The following is a 12,609-nucleotide window of genomic DNA, read 5'->3' on the forward strand; positions in this document are numbered from 1 at the left end:
CTGTCGAGCCCGCAAAGCTAGCAAAAATGAGTAGGAATTTATTTTGAAAAATATAAAGAACTTGTGTCTCTTAACACAAGACACTTGTCTCGCTCACGTGACGTCACCCCAGTCATGCCCGCGAGGCAAACAAAAATGAGCAAGAAACAGAAGTTTGGAAAGCTTTTTCGGAAAGGGAAAAAACCCCAATGAGGAGACTGAAGAAGAAGAGGCTACCACTTCTAAGAAAAGCACATCTGAATTTAAAAGAACATTTCTGGAGTCCTACTTAAAATGTGGATTCATCGCCACAGGTGACTCTGTGACGACAGGCTAGCTAACGAGGCAATGAAGCCTTCAAAACTGCTTGGGCACATGGAGACCAAGCATCCTGCATCAAAAGACAAACCTTAACCACTTCGGGTGTCAATGTCTCCTATGACGCCTAGATGGAACCGGCTCGTTTCTGAGAACCAAACTAATTCAACGTAATGGTGAGTTTTATTTTTTATGTGATTTCTATTTGTTTTTATGCCAGTTGTATCATTTTATTTCATCGTATTTTGATATATCCGGTCCGCAAAAATTATTTTGACACGTAACCGGTCCGTGGCGCAAAAAATGTTGGAGATGAATGAATTTCTGCAATATTAGTCGTTGAATCTTGTAATGTTACATTTTTAGGACCACACCTCAAGTTTTATAATTAAACGAATAAAAGATTTAATAGAACGATACTGGATTGACCATATAGTTTGTTTGAGAGCTTTTATTTTGACTTTTTTTTTTAAATATACAATTGTCACTTTGTCACAATGAATTAAAAAAAATGTGGCTGGAACTACAAGATGACTGGCCATTTTGCTGGATGGCTACTCACATCTATATCTTCAGGCACATTCAGGAACGGAGCTCAGCATCCCAATCAAAAGGTACATAGAATTGAATTATCATCGATGCAAAAACCTATGAAGTCCGCTCAAACAGAAGATGAAAACTTCATGTAGCATAGCTCATCTCCCCAACACCCTCGGAATTCTCAAGACTCTTTGGCAGGCAACTGGGTGTGGAGTCTTGCATGACTTTTTAAGGTTCCCTTCAGAGAGAATTTCCTGCCACAAACTGAGCATGAATAAGGTTTTTCACCAGCGTGAAGTCTTATATGAAGTGGGAGATATCCCTTCACAGAAAATCTTTTGCCACAAAGTGGGCATGAAAAAGGCTTCTCACCAGTGTGGACTCTTGCGTGCCTTTTTAAGTATTCCTTGTCATTGAATCTTTTGCCACACACTGAGCATGGAAAAGGTTTCTCACCAGTGTGGGTTCTTGCATGACTTGTTAGAGTTCTATTGGCAGAGAATCTTTTGCCACAAATTGAGCATGAAAAAGGTTTCTCACCAGTGTGGATTCTTATGTGCTTTTTTAAGTTTCCATTAGCAGAAAATATTTTGCCACAAACTGAGCATGAATAAGGTTTCTCGCCAGTGTGGGTTCTTGTGTGAATGGTTAAATGTCCCCTATGAGAGACTTTTTTGCCACAAACTGAACATGAAAAAGGTTTCTCGCCAGTGTGGATTTTTGTGTGCGTGTTTAAATGTCCCCTATAAGCGAATCTTTGGTCACAAACTGAGCAGGAAAAAGGTTTCTCCGCCCCTTTGCTCATTTCATGTCGACCCTCATCTGAACTCGTCACAGATACCCCAGTCAATGGCACCTTGCAGATATCCTCCTCTTCTTCCTCCTTTTTAATGTCACAGGAGTATTCTCCCTCCTCTTTAATGTCGCAGGAGTCCTCTCCGTCCTTTTTATTACAAGGCAGCTCTGGCTCTTCCTTTTTTATAGTGCAAAGAAATGTCTGCTCCATTTTGCCATATTTTCCTCTCCATTCTTCCTCTTTAATGCGAGTGCGCTCTTGCTCCTGCTGTTCAGGATGAATAGCTTCACTGAGGTCTGCAAAACAAGACAAATGCATTTTTACAAAGTTGAAGAGAAACTGGTAAAACCTATACAAGGACTTCTTCAATCTGCCTATCACATAATTTCAATAGAATTCGACTAAAAGTACTAACCAGCTCTGCGTAACACAACATAAGGCTGCAAATCTCTCACTGTAGTCGTCTCATTTCGCTTCGGCTATAGTGTCATGTCCCTTTTTGATTGGTTAGCAGAGAGCAAGGCTAAATCTACACACAAGCGCAAGAAAAAAAAACAAAAACAAAACAAGTGTCTTTCTTGCTTCTGATTTTTCTTCTTAACAAGTCTTGACAAATCTGGGGGCAAAACCCTAAACAGAAAGAGCTGAACAAAACAACACAACTTGCTCTGAATATCAATCACAATGAATTCAGGTTAAAAACCACAACTAAACAAGTATAATGAAAAATACAAAACTATTATCAGCCCGAGGGCAGTTAACTTTATTTTCAAATTCATTACAACCATAATACGAACAGTGGTAAAGCAGCTCAGCATCCCAATCAAAATGTACATAGAATTAAATTATCATCCATGCAAAAACTCATGTAGTCCGCTCAAACAGAAGATGAAAACTTCACGTATCATAGCTCGGAATTCTCAAGACTCTTCGGCAGGTAACTGAGCAGGCAACCGGGTGTGGAGTCTTTCATGTCTTTTTAAGGATCCCATCAGAGAGAATGTTCTGCCACAAACTAAGCATGAAAAAGGTTTTTCACCAGCGTGAAGTCTTATATGAAGTGGGAGATATCCCTTCACAGAAAATCTTTTGCCACAAAGTGGGCATGAAAAAGGCTTCTCACCAGTGTGGATTTTTGCGTGCCTTTTTAAGTTTCCCTTGACAGAGAAGATCTGGCCACAAACTGAGCATGAAAAAGGTTTCCCACCACCATTGTGGATTCTTATGTGCTTTTGTAAATTTCCATTGGCAGAGAATATTTTGCCACAAACTGAGCATGAATAAGGTTTCTCGCCAGTATGGATTCTTGTATGAATTGTGAGATTTCTTTTCTCAGAGAATCTTTGGCTACAAACTGAGCATGAAAAAGGTTTCTCGCCAGTGTGGGTTCTTGTGTGCATTTTTAAATGTCCACTCTGAGAGAATTTTTGGCCACAAACGGAGCATGAATAAGGTTTCTCACCAGTGTGGACTCTTGTGTGTGTGTTTAAATGTCCCCTATGAGAGAATCTTTGGCCACAAACTGAGCATGAAAAAGGTTTGTGGATTCTTGTATGAAATGTTAAAGTTCCTTTCTCAGAAAATGTTTTGCCACAAACAGAGCATGAAAAAGGTTTCTCGCCAGTGTGGATTCTTGTATGCATTCTTAAATGTTTCCTCCGAGAGAATTTTCGGCCACAATCCGAGCAGGAAAAGTTTTTCTTTCTTATGTACATTCTCATGTTTTGTTTCAAACTACTGTTTTGAGACTCATCATCATCATCAGCAGGAATATGTGACGACACGTCATGACTCTTTGATGGTGGAGCTGCTTGTGATCCGCCACAGTGGTCTCCATTACCTTCTCTGGTCATTTGTTGACTTGAGCTGCAGCTTGGAGACTCCGCCCTTTTGCTCATTTCATGTTGACCCTCATCTAAACTCGTCACAGGTAAACCAGTCAATGGCACCTTCCAAATCTCCTCCTCTTCTTCTTCCTCCTTTTTAATGTCATAGAAGTCTTGTCCCTCCTCTTTAATGTCACAGGAGTCCTCTCCTCTCTCTTTATAACAAGGCCACTCTGGTTCTCCCTCCTGTTTTATAGTGCAAAGAAATGTCTGCTCCATTTTGCCATATTCTCCTGTCCATTCTTCCTCTTTAATGTGAGTGCGCTCTTGCTCCTGCTGTTCAGGACGAATAGCTTCACTGAGGTCTGCAAAACAAGACAAACGCATATTAAAGTTGAAGAGAAACTGGTCAAACCTATACAAGGACTTTTTCAATCTGCCGATCACACATGATTTTGATAGAATTCTACTCAAAATATACACTGGAAGAGGATTGATCATGAAAAATAGACGTGTACTAACCTATTCTGTGCAACAAAACATAAGGCTGCAGCCAAAGATCTTCCAGTCGTTGAGGACTACGGTCCTTTTCCTCCACGTACTTTGCTGTGGTTCTTGCAAACATTCTAGCTGCAAGACAGACATTAACTCACACACTGAAACAAAGAGAAGACAACAAGTATTTGTTTTACTCGTGAGGAGAACTAACAAGAGAGCGTTTCATTCTCGAACACTTTCTGTTTTGTCTCCTCTTTTGAATGTTGAGGTTACTCTGGTTGCAATGGCGTTGCTACACTCAAGGGAGGGGCAACTGTTCAGCTAATGAATGTAGGAGCCGATAGGAGCACCACCATCTGCCATTCAACTATTTCTCCCACTTCACTAGGAATTCCTAACAGACTGAAACTAGGAGGTATAAATCATGGTCACATGGTGCAACTTCAATTTGTGTTGTTTACAACGTGCACTTCAAGCGACGAAACGACATTTTATATAGATCGGACCTGTTTTAGCAAACGTGATTAAGCTTTATCATCTGGTAGAGTGAACGAGGGCATTGAGATTTAAAATCGGGAACATGCCTTCCTGCCTAGAACCATCACAGCTAATCCCCAATTTTGAGTATTTTCACACTACAGTGTGGCATATTTGAGATCGAACATTCGTCGAGCATAATCACGCTAAATATGATCATGTTAGCATTGTGCTAGTACCACGCTTAAAGCAGCGGGCCCCACTTCTGAACTGTAACCAGGAAGTACGACTAATAACGTAACTAACATGATAACAGTCGTAACTTACCTCTTTTGTCGTTGCAGTTGTAATATTTCAGATTCAGCACACAAGTTGCGTGTTCATTTGATGCAGCCAAATAGAAGTCGATAAGCTTCTGTTTGAGTGCTTAGAGCCAAGCGCGACTTTGTCGTCGTCGCTTTATCTGCTACGTAATGATGTCATTTGAGAGAGGTCCCTGTCGCCCTCTAGCGGACAACCGTGGGACGTTTAGTGTTCTTGACCAGCAAACAAACATTGCGTGATAAAAAAAACATTTTGTGCACGTTTTCAATCAACAAAAGTCAAAAAGATTTTCATAGCGTGCGTTTGTTTATTTACAAATTTGATATACTATAAATATTGGACATTGATATCAAAGTTAAATAACTGACTAACACATTTAGACTTATTTCTAATGAATGACTGTCTCACTTTAATGTCTTGAATGTATATTGTACTGTGTGAAAAAAATAATTATACTTGATGTAGATAAGTAAAAATCTAGAGGATTAACAAGTGAACACAATGAAAATTTACTTGCAGATGTCTGCATTTTTTATTTTATTTTAACTACTTGATCATTTTATTGAATTAGTTGCCATCCATTTTGAGCTTTATTTTATTTTATTTTATTAGTCTATTTAGGGATTATTTTAGTGCATGGCTTCCTTTTTAAAAAAAATTTTACTGTCTGCTTTGTTGTCACGTTCAGCGGACATCATTTCAAAGCTTTTTTGTTATCATAAAACATTTGCTTGATTGAGGCTCTCAAATGTCATTGCACATATACACAAAGCAGTCAAAGCACAAAAAGAGCATCACTTCTTTGAGTCTTCTGTGACATGGCATACTTATACAACAGGAGGAGCTGGCAGTATTCACGCACTTGATCCGCTGGATTGTCGGTTATGTGCTGCCGTTTTGGGTAGGCGCCGGCCCCCTCGAACATGAGCCCGTCAGTTGTCACGACGCTGCTACTCATTCTTGTCCTGTGTTGGACCTGCGATGGTAAGTCAATATTTTTTTTCAGATGAAAAGGGATTTATCAACCACTGTTAAGGTACATGCAGTTTAGCCCTTTTCCCTGTAACCAATGTAACAATCTACTCGACTTTGCAATCATGCTGCATGTGCAGAAAAAGAGGTCACATGCTGGATGTTGTCGTGGCTGTCATTATCGTTGTTTGGTGTTGTCGTAGCGCTCTCCAGGTGTCCGGCCCACTGGTGGAACCGCTGGAACGGTTGTTACAGACGGTTACGTGGCGCTAGGGGCTGGCAATCGGCTGAATCTGACTGTGTACAAAATAAAGGCCATCTGGCTAGCATTTTGCACTTCAGAGAGATGGTGACTCCTCTTACTGATCTGAACATACTTTGAAAATCTTCTCTATTGTTATATCTGTTTATTCCTGTTGCAGGAGTTGCTGAAGGAACTACATGAAACAAAGGATTGCTGGATCGGTTTGTCTCGTAACAGCATTACTGATGAATGGAAATGGAGCGACGGAAGTACTTACTATCCCGAGTAAGTGTCCTTCTAGTCAGAAGAAACCACGACATTGCTTGCATGATTGAATGAGTTGAATTTGTTCTCCTGTTCACTTAAACTGGTATTGATGATGCCAACTCTGGTGGTAAAAAGCAAACTCAAGGCTTCTGTGCTTATTTGGCATCTTCTTTGGCTGCTTGTTTTGTTTCAGGGACTGGGGTACCTTTCAGTGGCGCAACGACACGAGCTTCCCGCAATGCATTGCGTGGGATTATAGAATGAGAGAATGGAAAATTGATGACTGTCAGCGAACCAAATATTACATCTGCAAGATTGCCCTGGGTTTGTCCACACTTTGTTGATTATGGCTGTATGCAATTCATTAGCAACTCAGGAATGTGTATTTGTGGCCCCCCTCAAAGATTCTAACGTTCATAATTGAAAAGCTTGTTACAAGTGTTATTAAGGCTTCAAGGTATTCATTTTTTTTTAGGCCAGAAAGTAAGGTGTGCATGATGTCCTCTAAATGTGTACTCTCCTTTCACTCGGATTGTGTCCCTGCAGACGTTTGCCTTTGTCCTCCTCCTTGTCCTACTACTACTGCTTCTCCTGCCTTTCGAACATCCACCCAAGCTTTGTCCACCACTACCTCCCTTCCTCCTACCTGTCGTTCTTGTACTTTCTCTGCCACTGGTCACACTACCCTTCCAACCCAATCGAATACCACCCCCGTGCTGCAAACCATTTGGGCACCGGAGATTTGCAAAATGTCAATCAATCAGTCCACATCGTGTGCCTCAGATGACCGCACGTGCTCGTGCCTGCTCGGCGTGTTGGCCAACCCGGTAAGTTGTTTGTGCTGTGAATGCATAAAGAGCATTTTTACTTATCTTTTGAAACTTTTTTTCGATTCAAAACATGCAACAAAATGAGCAAAAACAAAGTCAAAGTTGAGCTGCGTGCATTTTCTCAATCGCATATGCACAGAACGGTTCAATGCGAGCTGCATTCAACGACGGTCTCGGTGTGAATCGCAGCGTTGTCATCAGAGGACAGGCCAATTCCAATGCAGAGAGGTAATATTATTTTTTTTTTTAAACCCAAAGAAGGCAATAATTGCAACAGTCCATTTGCAGGCTCATCGTCAAGCTACTGCAGGGCAAAGAAGATGACAACGTGATTGCGCTTCAACTGAATTTCCACTATGGAAACAAAAGCATTGTGCTCAACTCCCAAGCGGACAAAAACGCTGCCCAACAGACCGTGAAGGCTTCTCAACAACACCATTTTGAACCTGGACATCACTTCAAGGTCATCAATCAAATGAATGTGGAGATCTGCACTTTTGCTCGCTGCGACCTGTTAAAAAAATGTCCAGGCTTACTAACTGAAGTATGCTTCCTGACTTAGCTGCCTTTTTCACCATCCAGATTGTCATTAGATGTGGCAACAACACTTTCAACATGACCTTGAATGACAACGTCCAGCTGGGCTTGGAACATCAACTTGAGAACCTGCAACGCATCAAGTGGCTGGAAGTGTGGCACGTGCTGCTGAGTTCCGTCCAGCTGATGTGACTAAGGTCCAAACTTTTTTTTTTTTCTTTCAGCACTCACTATTTAAATATTTCCAAGCTGAAACTGGACCATTATTTTGAATTTAAAAAAACAAGACCACGTCCATCCATCTGACCATATTTCCCTGGTGACCCGGTTACATGTTTACCCGCCCGTGTCCAATGATGATGTCGTTGTGTTGTCTTTGACTTGGTGGCTAATGAGCCCCTCGGGTAGAGGAGCTTCATCCAATTGGAGAAGCAACAAGAGTCCAACCAGAGGTGAAGCGTCGTGGGAGGATGCCTGATGGTCTCATTCCGAACATTAGTTCTCATGTGGGTCTCAATGTGGTCCAAAGTGAACCATAGCATTCATCCTTGGACATGTCCCAAGACAGGCTTGAGCGTGCGCCCAACACGTGCCTCAAATGATGTGTGCTCGACAGGGGTCAAGGGTCACTGACGTAGTCCCATGTTTAAGGGGGACAGTGGCTGGCCGGTGGTCCCGTGAGGTCGTCACCTGGGCTTTAGTTGCTAATTGGTAATTAGCTTCTGAGGGATGAAAGTGTTGCATTGATGCTTGATGTCTTGTCAACATGAGTAGCAACGTTGGGATAAACATGTTGACGGTGTTTCTGTCCCATGTGTGTAAAGCTGCCTGTCAACATTTAGCTCTACTGGGGACAAAAAGCAAAAGAAACTTTGACCTTTGGCGCACTGCACATTTGTGGCAAGTGTTGTCAGCACAATAAAGTTACAAAAATGGTTTGATCCAAAACATGAATTGAAGCGGATCTAAATGGGACAGGACGAATGAGCCATCCAATCTCAAGTCTCTCTATTTGTCAATGGACGCTAGTTTATTTCTTTAAACAAGTCGTGTGTGACGTCATGCGGGCTTTGACCATGATGGCTCTGATCCACTTGTGAAGGAACGCTTTGATTCTCTTTCATCTATAACCACTTTAAACAAGGAATCGAATGATCGCTGTGAATCCAATTTTCACCACAGCAAAACTTAATTTTTTGTACAATTTTCCAGCTTGAATTTTTGTTTGCTGCTTTGAAAATTTGAATTCACTCAAAATATTTTTCTTTACAGTGTATTATTTCAAGTAATAGTAGTTGTAAAGTACTACTTCTTCAACAAGTAATGAGTGTTTTGCCAGCTTGGCAATAATTTGTCCTGAATGGTGTACAAAGCCAGATGTGAGTTGTTTTTTTTCTACGCATAGCAACACGGTGACAAGTTGAACCTTCTTCCATCTAATGGAAATACGTCAAGGTTAAGAAAATAATGTTAAAAATGTCAAGTCTATTGTTTATGCCAGCCATCTAAATGTAACTGCCTTAAAAGGTCAAAAAGGGGACGATGAGAAACGAGGGGTGAGGGCTGAGGGGGCGTAGCCTATCTGATATTGGTCAATAAAAGCTCCAGCGGCCTCTTCAGCTTTCCTCATCGTCACGAGGCGAACGTCCTTAATTGTCAACACGCTTTCACTCTGTCACTGCTGTTTTTGTCTAAGCTGACTGAAAAGCTTTCTAAGCTTCACCTTTTCTTTGACAGCGCTGTCAAGAAAAGCGCGCGATTATTCTGAATTGTGGCTCGGCTTGTAGTTTTTGTTGTTCGGATTCACATCTTGAATGCTTTTGAAAAGCAGCCTTTGACTGAAAACAAATGCAAACTTGTTTGGTATATGTTTCTGTTCTGGAGTAGTTTTGTGATGGAAGTATTTTGATTTAGGGTGTTTTGACACACAGGGATGGAAAAAAAATCTTGTGCATGTTTTCCACATGCAATGGATAAATGTGTTTTTTCTCAATACAAGCGTGTTTGTTGTTGTGACGCTTTTAACTGAGGAATGAATGTGTGTTGATTGCGAAAATATTTAGGTTGTTTTGACTTGACATTAAGGCAAATCAACCTGTTTTGCTCTTGGCCTAAATGTGCGGTTAATGTGAGTTTCTCACGTTTTGTTTTTTTTTAACACATTGAATTTTAACACAACCTGTCAATGCGTATCTAACACAACTTTTGAATGTTTCAGTTGATCTTTCTTCATTTGCACCTCTTCTGGCTCCTTTTTGAACATTTCTCAAGTTGGCAGACGCGCAAAGCACGGCAGATTTTTCCCGCTCGGCAGCTTTCCGTCCAGGTGCCTTCGCCACATATGGCGAACTCCTCGTGGTCGCCGCCGATGGTGTTGGAATTAGACGGCCTGAGCGGCTGCGGTGTCAGCCAGCGGCGTGTTTACTTTGCGCTGGCACTCATGTCATATGTGCTGACGCTGCTGGTGAACTTGACGCTGATGGCGACGGTGGCGGTGGAGAAAACGCTGCACCGGCCCATCTACGTACTGGTGTGCAACTTGTGTGCCAACGGCATGCTGGGGGCATCTTGCTTCTACCCCAAGCTGCTTCACGACCTGCTGGCTGAGGCGCACGTGGTGTCATATGTCGGCTGCCTGGTGCAGATCTGGGTGCTCTACTGCTACGTCTTCTGTGAGTTTGCCAGTCTAACTCTGATGGCCTATGACCGCTATGTGGCCATCTGCTGCCCGTTGGTTTACCGGGCCATCATGACCACGCAAAAGGTTTGTATGCAGTCCTTTTGTTCCATAGTGTCACTGATCTTAAACTTATTAGGATATGGTGTCACTACTCAAAAGCCTTGATGGAAAGTGCAGCGATGCTTACATTGTTTTGTTTCTGTAGAAATGTCTGTTTAGCAATTTATTGCCTGGAAAATATCTACTCCAAAAATGCCTTCAATCTCTATGGAAAGTATTTTACTTGAATCTGGCAAAAAACAAACAAACAAACAAACAAACAAACAAACAAACAAACAAACGGTGTGCTACCATTTAGTGGCTGGCAGTGGAATTACATCCAAGATGGAGTTGCACAAATGTTACATTGATCTAAAAAACTATGCTTCCACCTACTCCTTTTCGAACATTCTTTATTGATTTATTTCTTTATGTATTATTTTTTTTCAGTTTGTTGGTTTATTGTTTGTTGTACGGACTTATATGACACTTTGCAGTGTTATTTGTTTTGTTTTGGTTTTTTTAAATCTCTTTTTTTCCCTCTTTTTTGTTTTGGATGTGTTCGAAATAAAGATCCATCCATCTTATGTTCCCTAAGGTTTGGCGGCTGCTGCTGCTGACATGGTTGTTGCCGCTGCTGGAGACGACGGCGGGCGTGATTCTAACGGCGCGCCTGCCACTGTGTGGCCGGCGGATCCATCGACTCTTCTGTACCAACTGGGCGCTGGTCAAGCTCTCGTGCGTCGACAACACGGTCAACAACGTCTACGGTTTCTTGCTGCTGTTCCTGCATGTGGCGCAGGCCGTCCTCATTGGCGTCTCATACGGCCACCTAGTGGGTGCCTCGCTGCGTTCGCACAACAACCGCCGCCGCTTCGTGCAGACTTGCTTACCGCATGTGCTTACCCTGACTGTTTTCACTGGCTCGCTTTGCTTTGACGTTCTGTTCGAGCGCTACGGCGGTGGCCAGTTAGCGGGCTGGCGCCACGGGTTGGCTGTGTTGTTCATGGTGGCTCCGCCCCTCCTCAACCCGCTCATCTACGGCATCAACCTGCAACAGCTCCGACATCGCGTCCTCGCAAACTTGATGCCGTGGCGCCGCGCTCCCTAGGGGATTCGTCTCAGGCGTCAAACTCAAACATCATTTTCTGCACCTTGCAAAAGCAAATCATGTGTCATCTCTGTTATGATCCTTGCTAAAATCTGTCAATTGTCATCTGCAACAAATCATTTGCTGTGAGGTGGCGTGCTCTACTTCTGTGCGTGGTGTTTTCCAGCCGCCAGCGGGGGCCCGACGCAAAGCGCCGGCGATGTGCGCCTCACGAGGCTTCGTTGGTTCGCTTCGGTTTCGGTTGCGCCTTCCAGGTGGTGCCCGGGGTCACAAAGAAAAGGTCAAACAGTACAATACATACAGATTTGAGTTACCTTGTGTATGAAACAAGGTCTATTGCTGTGGCTGCCTTAAAAGCAGTCATAAATATCTCAATTCTCTATTCATTACACTCATTTCTTGTTAAATTGAACATGAATGATGCACCTTGACAAACATTTCATCTATGAAAATTTATATTTCGTCTTACATGAGCACTATACTGTATCACAAATGGATTTTCTTTTCCAGATGAACTGAACTCCTTTAACTTTCCAGTAGATGTCGCTACCATGCAGCTCTCTCTCACTGTTCATCCGTCCCGTTTCCCAATCGGTAATTGATATTTTGTCATTTATAATTAATTGTGCCCGGCTTACCACCCTAAGACAGCTGGGATGGGCTCCAGTGCGCCCGTGACCCTCGTGAGGATAAGCGGTGGGAAAAATGAAAAAAATTCAACTATATGTGAATGAGCTCAACTACTTCATAGCTGAACTCAAGCATAAAGGTCATAATATAAAAAAAATGTATCATATCATATACCTTTTTTAAAAATATAATTGTAGGTCCTCTAGTTGCTAATTATATTCGGGTTTCAGTGTGCAAGGCGCCGACCTGTCTCCCCACCATCTATTTACTATCGATACCTGAAGGATCAGGGATCCCAAGTTCGCTGGATCAATGACTACAGCTTGTGTAGCCAATGCGATACACTTGCCACTTGAGGGAATACAAGACTTCAAAATGCATGTTCTTCCAACCTAAGTTGCATTCTATTTGTTCACCACACAAAATTATACACACTGTCCCATAAGAAAAAAAAACTTTGACTTGAATGTATTTCAAAGTGACAATGTCAACATATGAAAACATTTGAATCAGAATAAAATCGTTTTGTCTTTCAAATAGT

General features: G+C 42.2%; 2 protein-coding genes across 7 annotated transcripts; one reads left to right on the forward strand and one right to left on the reverse strand.

Moving 5' to 3' along the window:
- The first annotated feature begins 149 nt into the window (after positions 1-149).
- On the forward strand, positions 150-11,763 carry LOC147054380 (olfactory receptor 52J3-like). Of its 4 annotated transcripts, XM_085916271.1 has the most exons (10): positions 150-473; positions 5,597-5,742; positions 5,934-6,079; positions 6,153-6,259; positions 6,435-6,565; positions 6,788-7,068; positions 7,211-7,299; positions 7,360-7,534; positions 7,654-7,805; positions 10,926-11,069. In XM_085916271.1, exons 2-9 carry the CDS (start codon positions 5,682-5,684, stop codon positions 7,798-7,800), a joined length of 1,137 nt encoding a protein of 378 aa, XP_085772397.1. In that variant the 5' UTR covers positions 150-473; positions 5,597-5,681; the 3' UTR covers positions 7,801-7,805; positions 10,926-11,069. The 4 variants fall into 4 exon arrangements, with proteins under 4 accessions (XP_085772397.1, XP_085772400.1, XP_085772399.1 ...); XM_085916274.1 differs by lacking the exons at positions 150-473; positions 5,934-6,079; positions 10,926-11,069 and having other exon boundaries at positions 5,625-5,742; positions 7,654-10,095; XM_085916273.1 differs by lacking the exons at positions 150-473; positions 5,597-5,742; positions 5,934-6,079; ... (3 more) ...; positions 7,211-7,299; positions 7,360-7,534 and adding an exon at positions 11,605-11,763 and having other exon boundaries at positions 7,799-10,372; positions 10,926-11,162.
- Positions 734-4,940, reverse strand: LOC147054381 (uncharacterized). 3 transcript variants are annotated; one of them, XM_085916268.1, is made up of 4 exons: positions 4,762-4,940; positions 3,982-4,089; positions 3,474-3,824; positions 734-1,929 (listed from the first exon to the last, which is right to left on the reverse strand). In XM_085916268.1, the coding sequence occupies exons 2-4, from the start codon at positions 4,082-4,084 to the stop codon at positions 1,019-1,021; spliced, it is 1,365 nt and encodes a 454-aa protein (XP_085772394.1). In that variant the 5' UTR covers positions 4,085-4,089; positions 4,762-4,940; the 3' UTR covers positions 734-1,018. The 3 variants fall into 3 exon arrangements, with proteins under 3 accessions (XP_085772394.1, XP_085772395.1, XP_085772393.1); XM_085916269.1 differs by lacking the exon at positions 734-1,929 and having other exon boundaries at positions 2,359-3,824; positions 4,762-4,857; XM_085916267.1 differs by lacking the exon at positions 734-1,929 and having other exon boundaries at positions 2,360-3,824; positions 3,982-4,115; positions 4,762-4,933.
- Positions 11,764-12,609: the final 846 nt, after the last annotated feature.

This window comes from Syngnathus leptorhynchus, chromosome 7 (genome assembly GCF_054491065.1).
Source record: "Syngnathus leptorhynchus isolate UIUO chromosome 7, UIUO_Slep, whole genome shotgun sequence".
Classification (NCBI taxonomy): Eukaryota; Metazoa; Chordata; class Actinopteri; order Syngnathiformes; family Syngnathidae; genus Syngnathus; species Syngnathus leptorhynchus.

Coding starts and splice junctions, on each gene's coding strand:
- LOC147054381 (XM_085916269.1), bottom strand. CDS start 4,084: ATGTTTGCAAGAACCACAGCAAAGTACGTGGAGGAAAAGGACCGTAGT. Junction 3,825..3,981: donor TGTTTTGTTGCACAGAATAG/GTTAGTACACGT, acceptor CTTGTTTTGCAG/ACCTCAGTGAAGCTATTCGT.
- LOC147054380 (XM_085916271.1), top strand. CDS start 5,682: ATGAGCCCGTCAGTTGTCACGACGCTGCTACTCATTCTTGTCCTGTGT. Junction 5,743..5,933: donor CCTGTGTTGGACCTGCGATG/GTAAGTCAATAT, acceptor GTGTTGTCGTAG/CGCTCTCCAGGTGTCCGGCC. Junction 6,080..6,152: donor TTTTGCACTTCAGAGAGATG/GTGACTCCTCTT, acceptor TTCCTGTTGCAG/GAGTTGCTGAAGGAACTACA.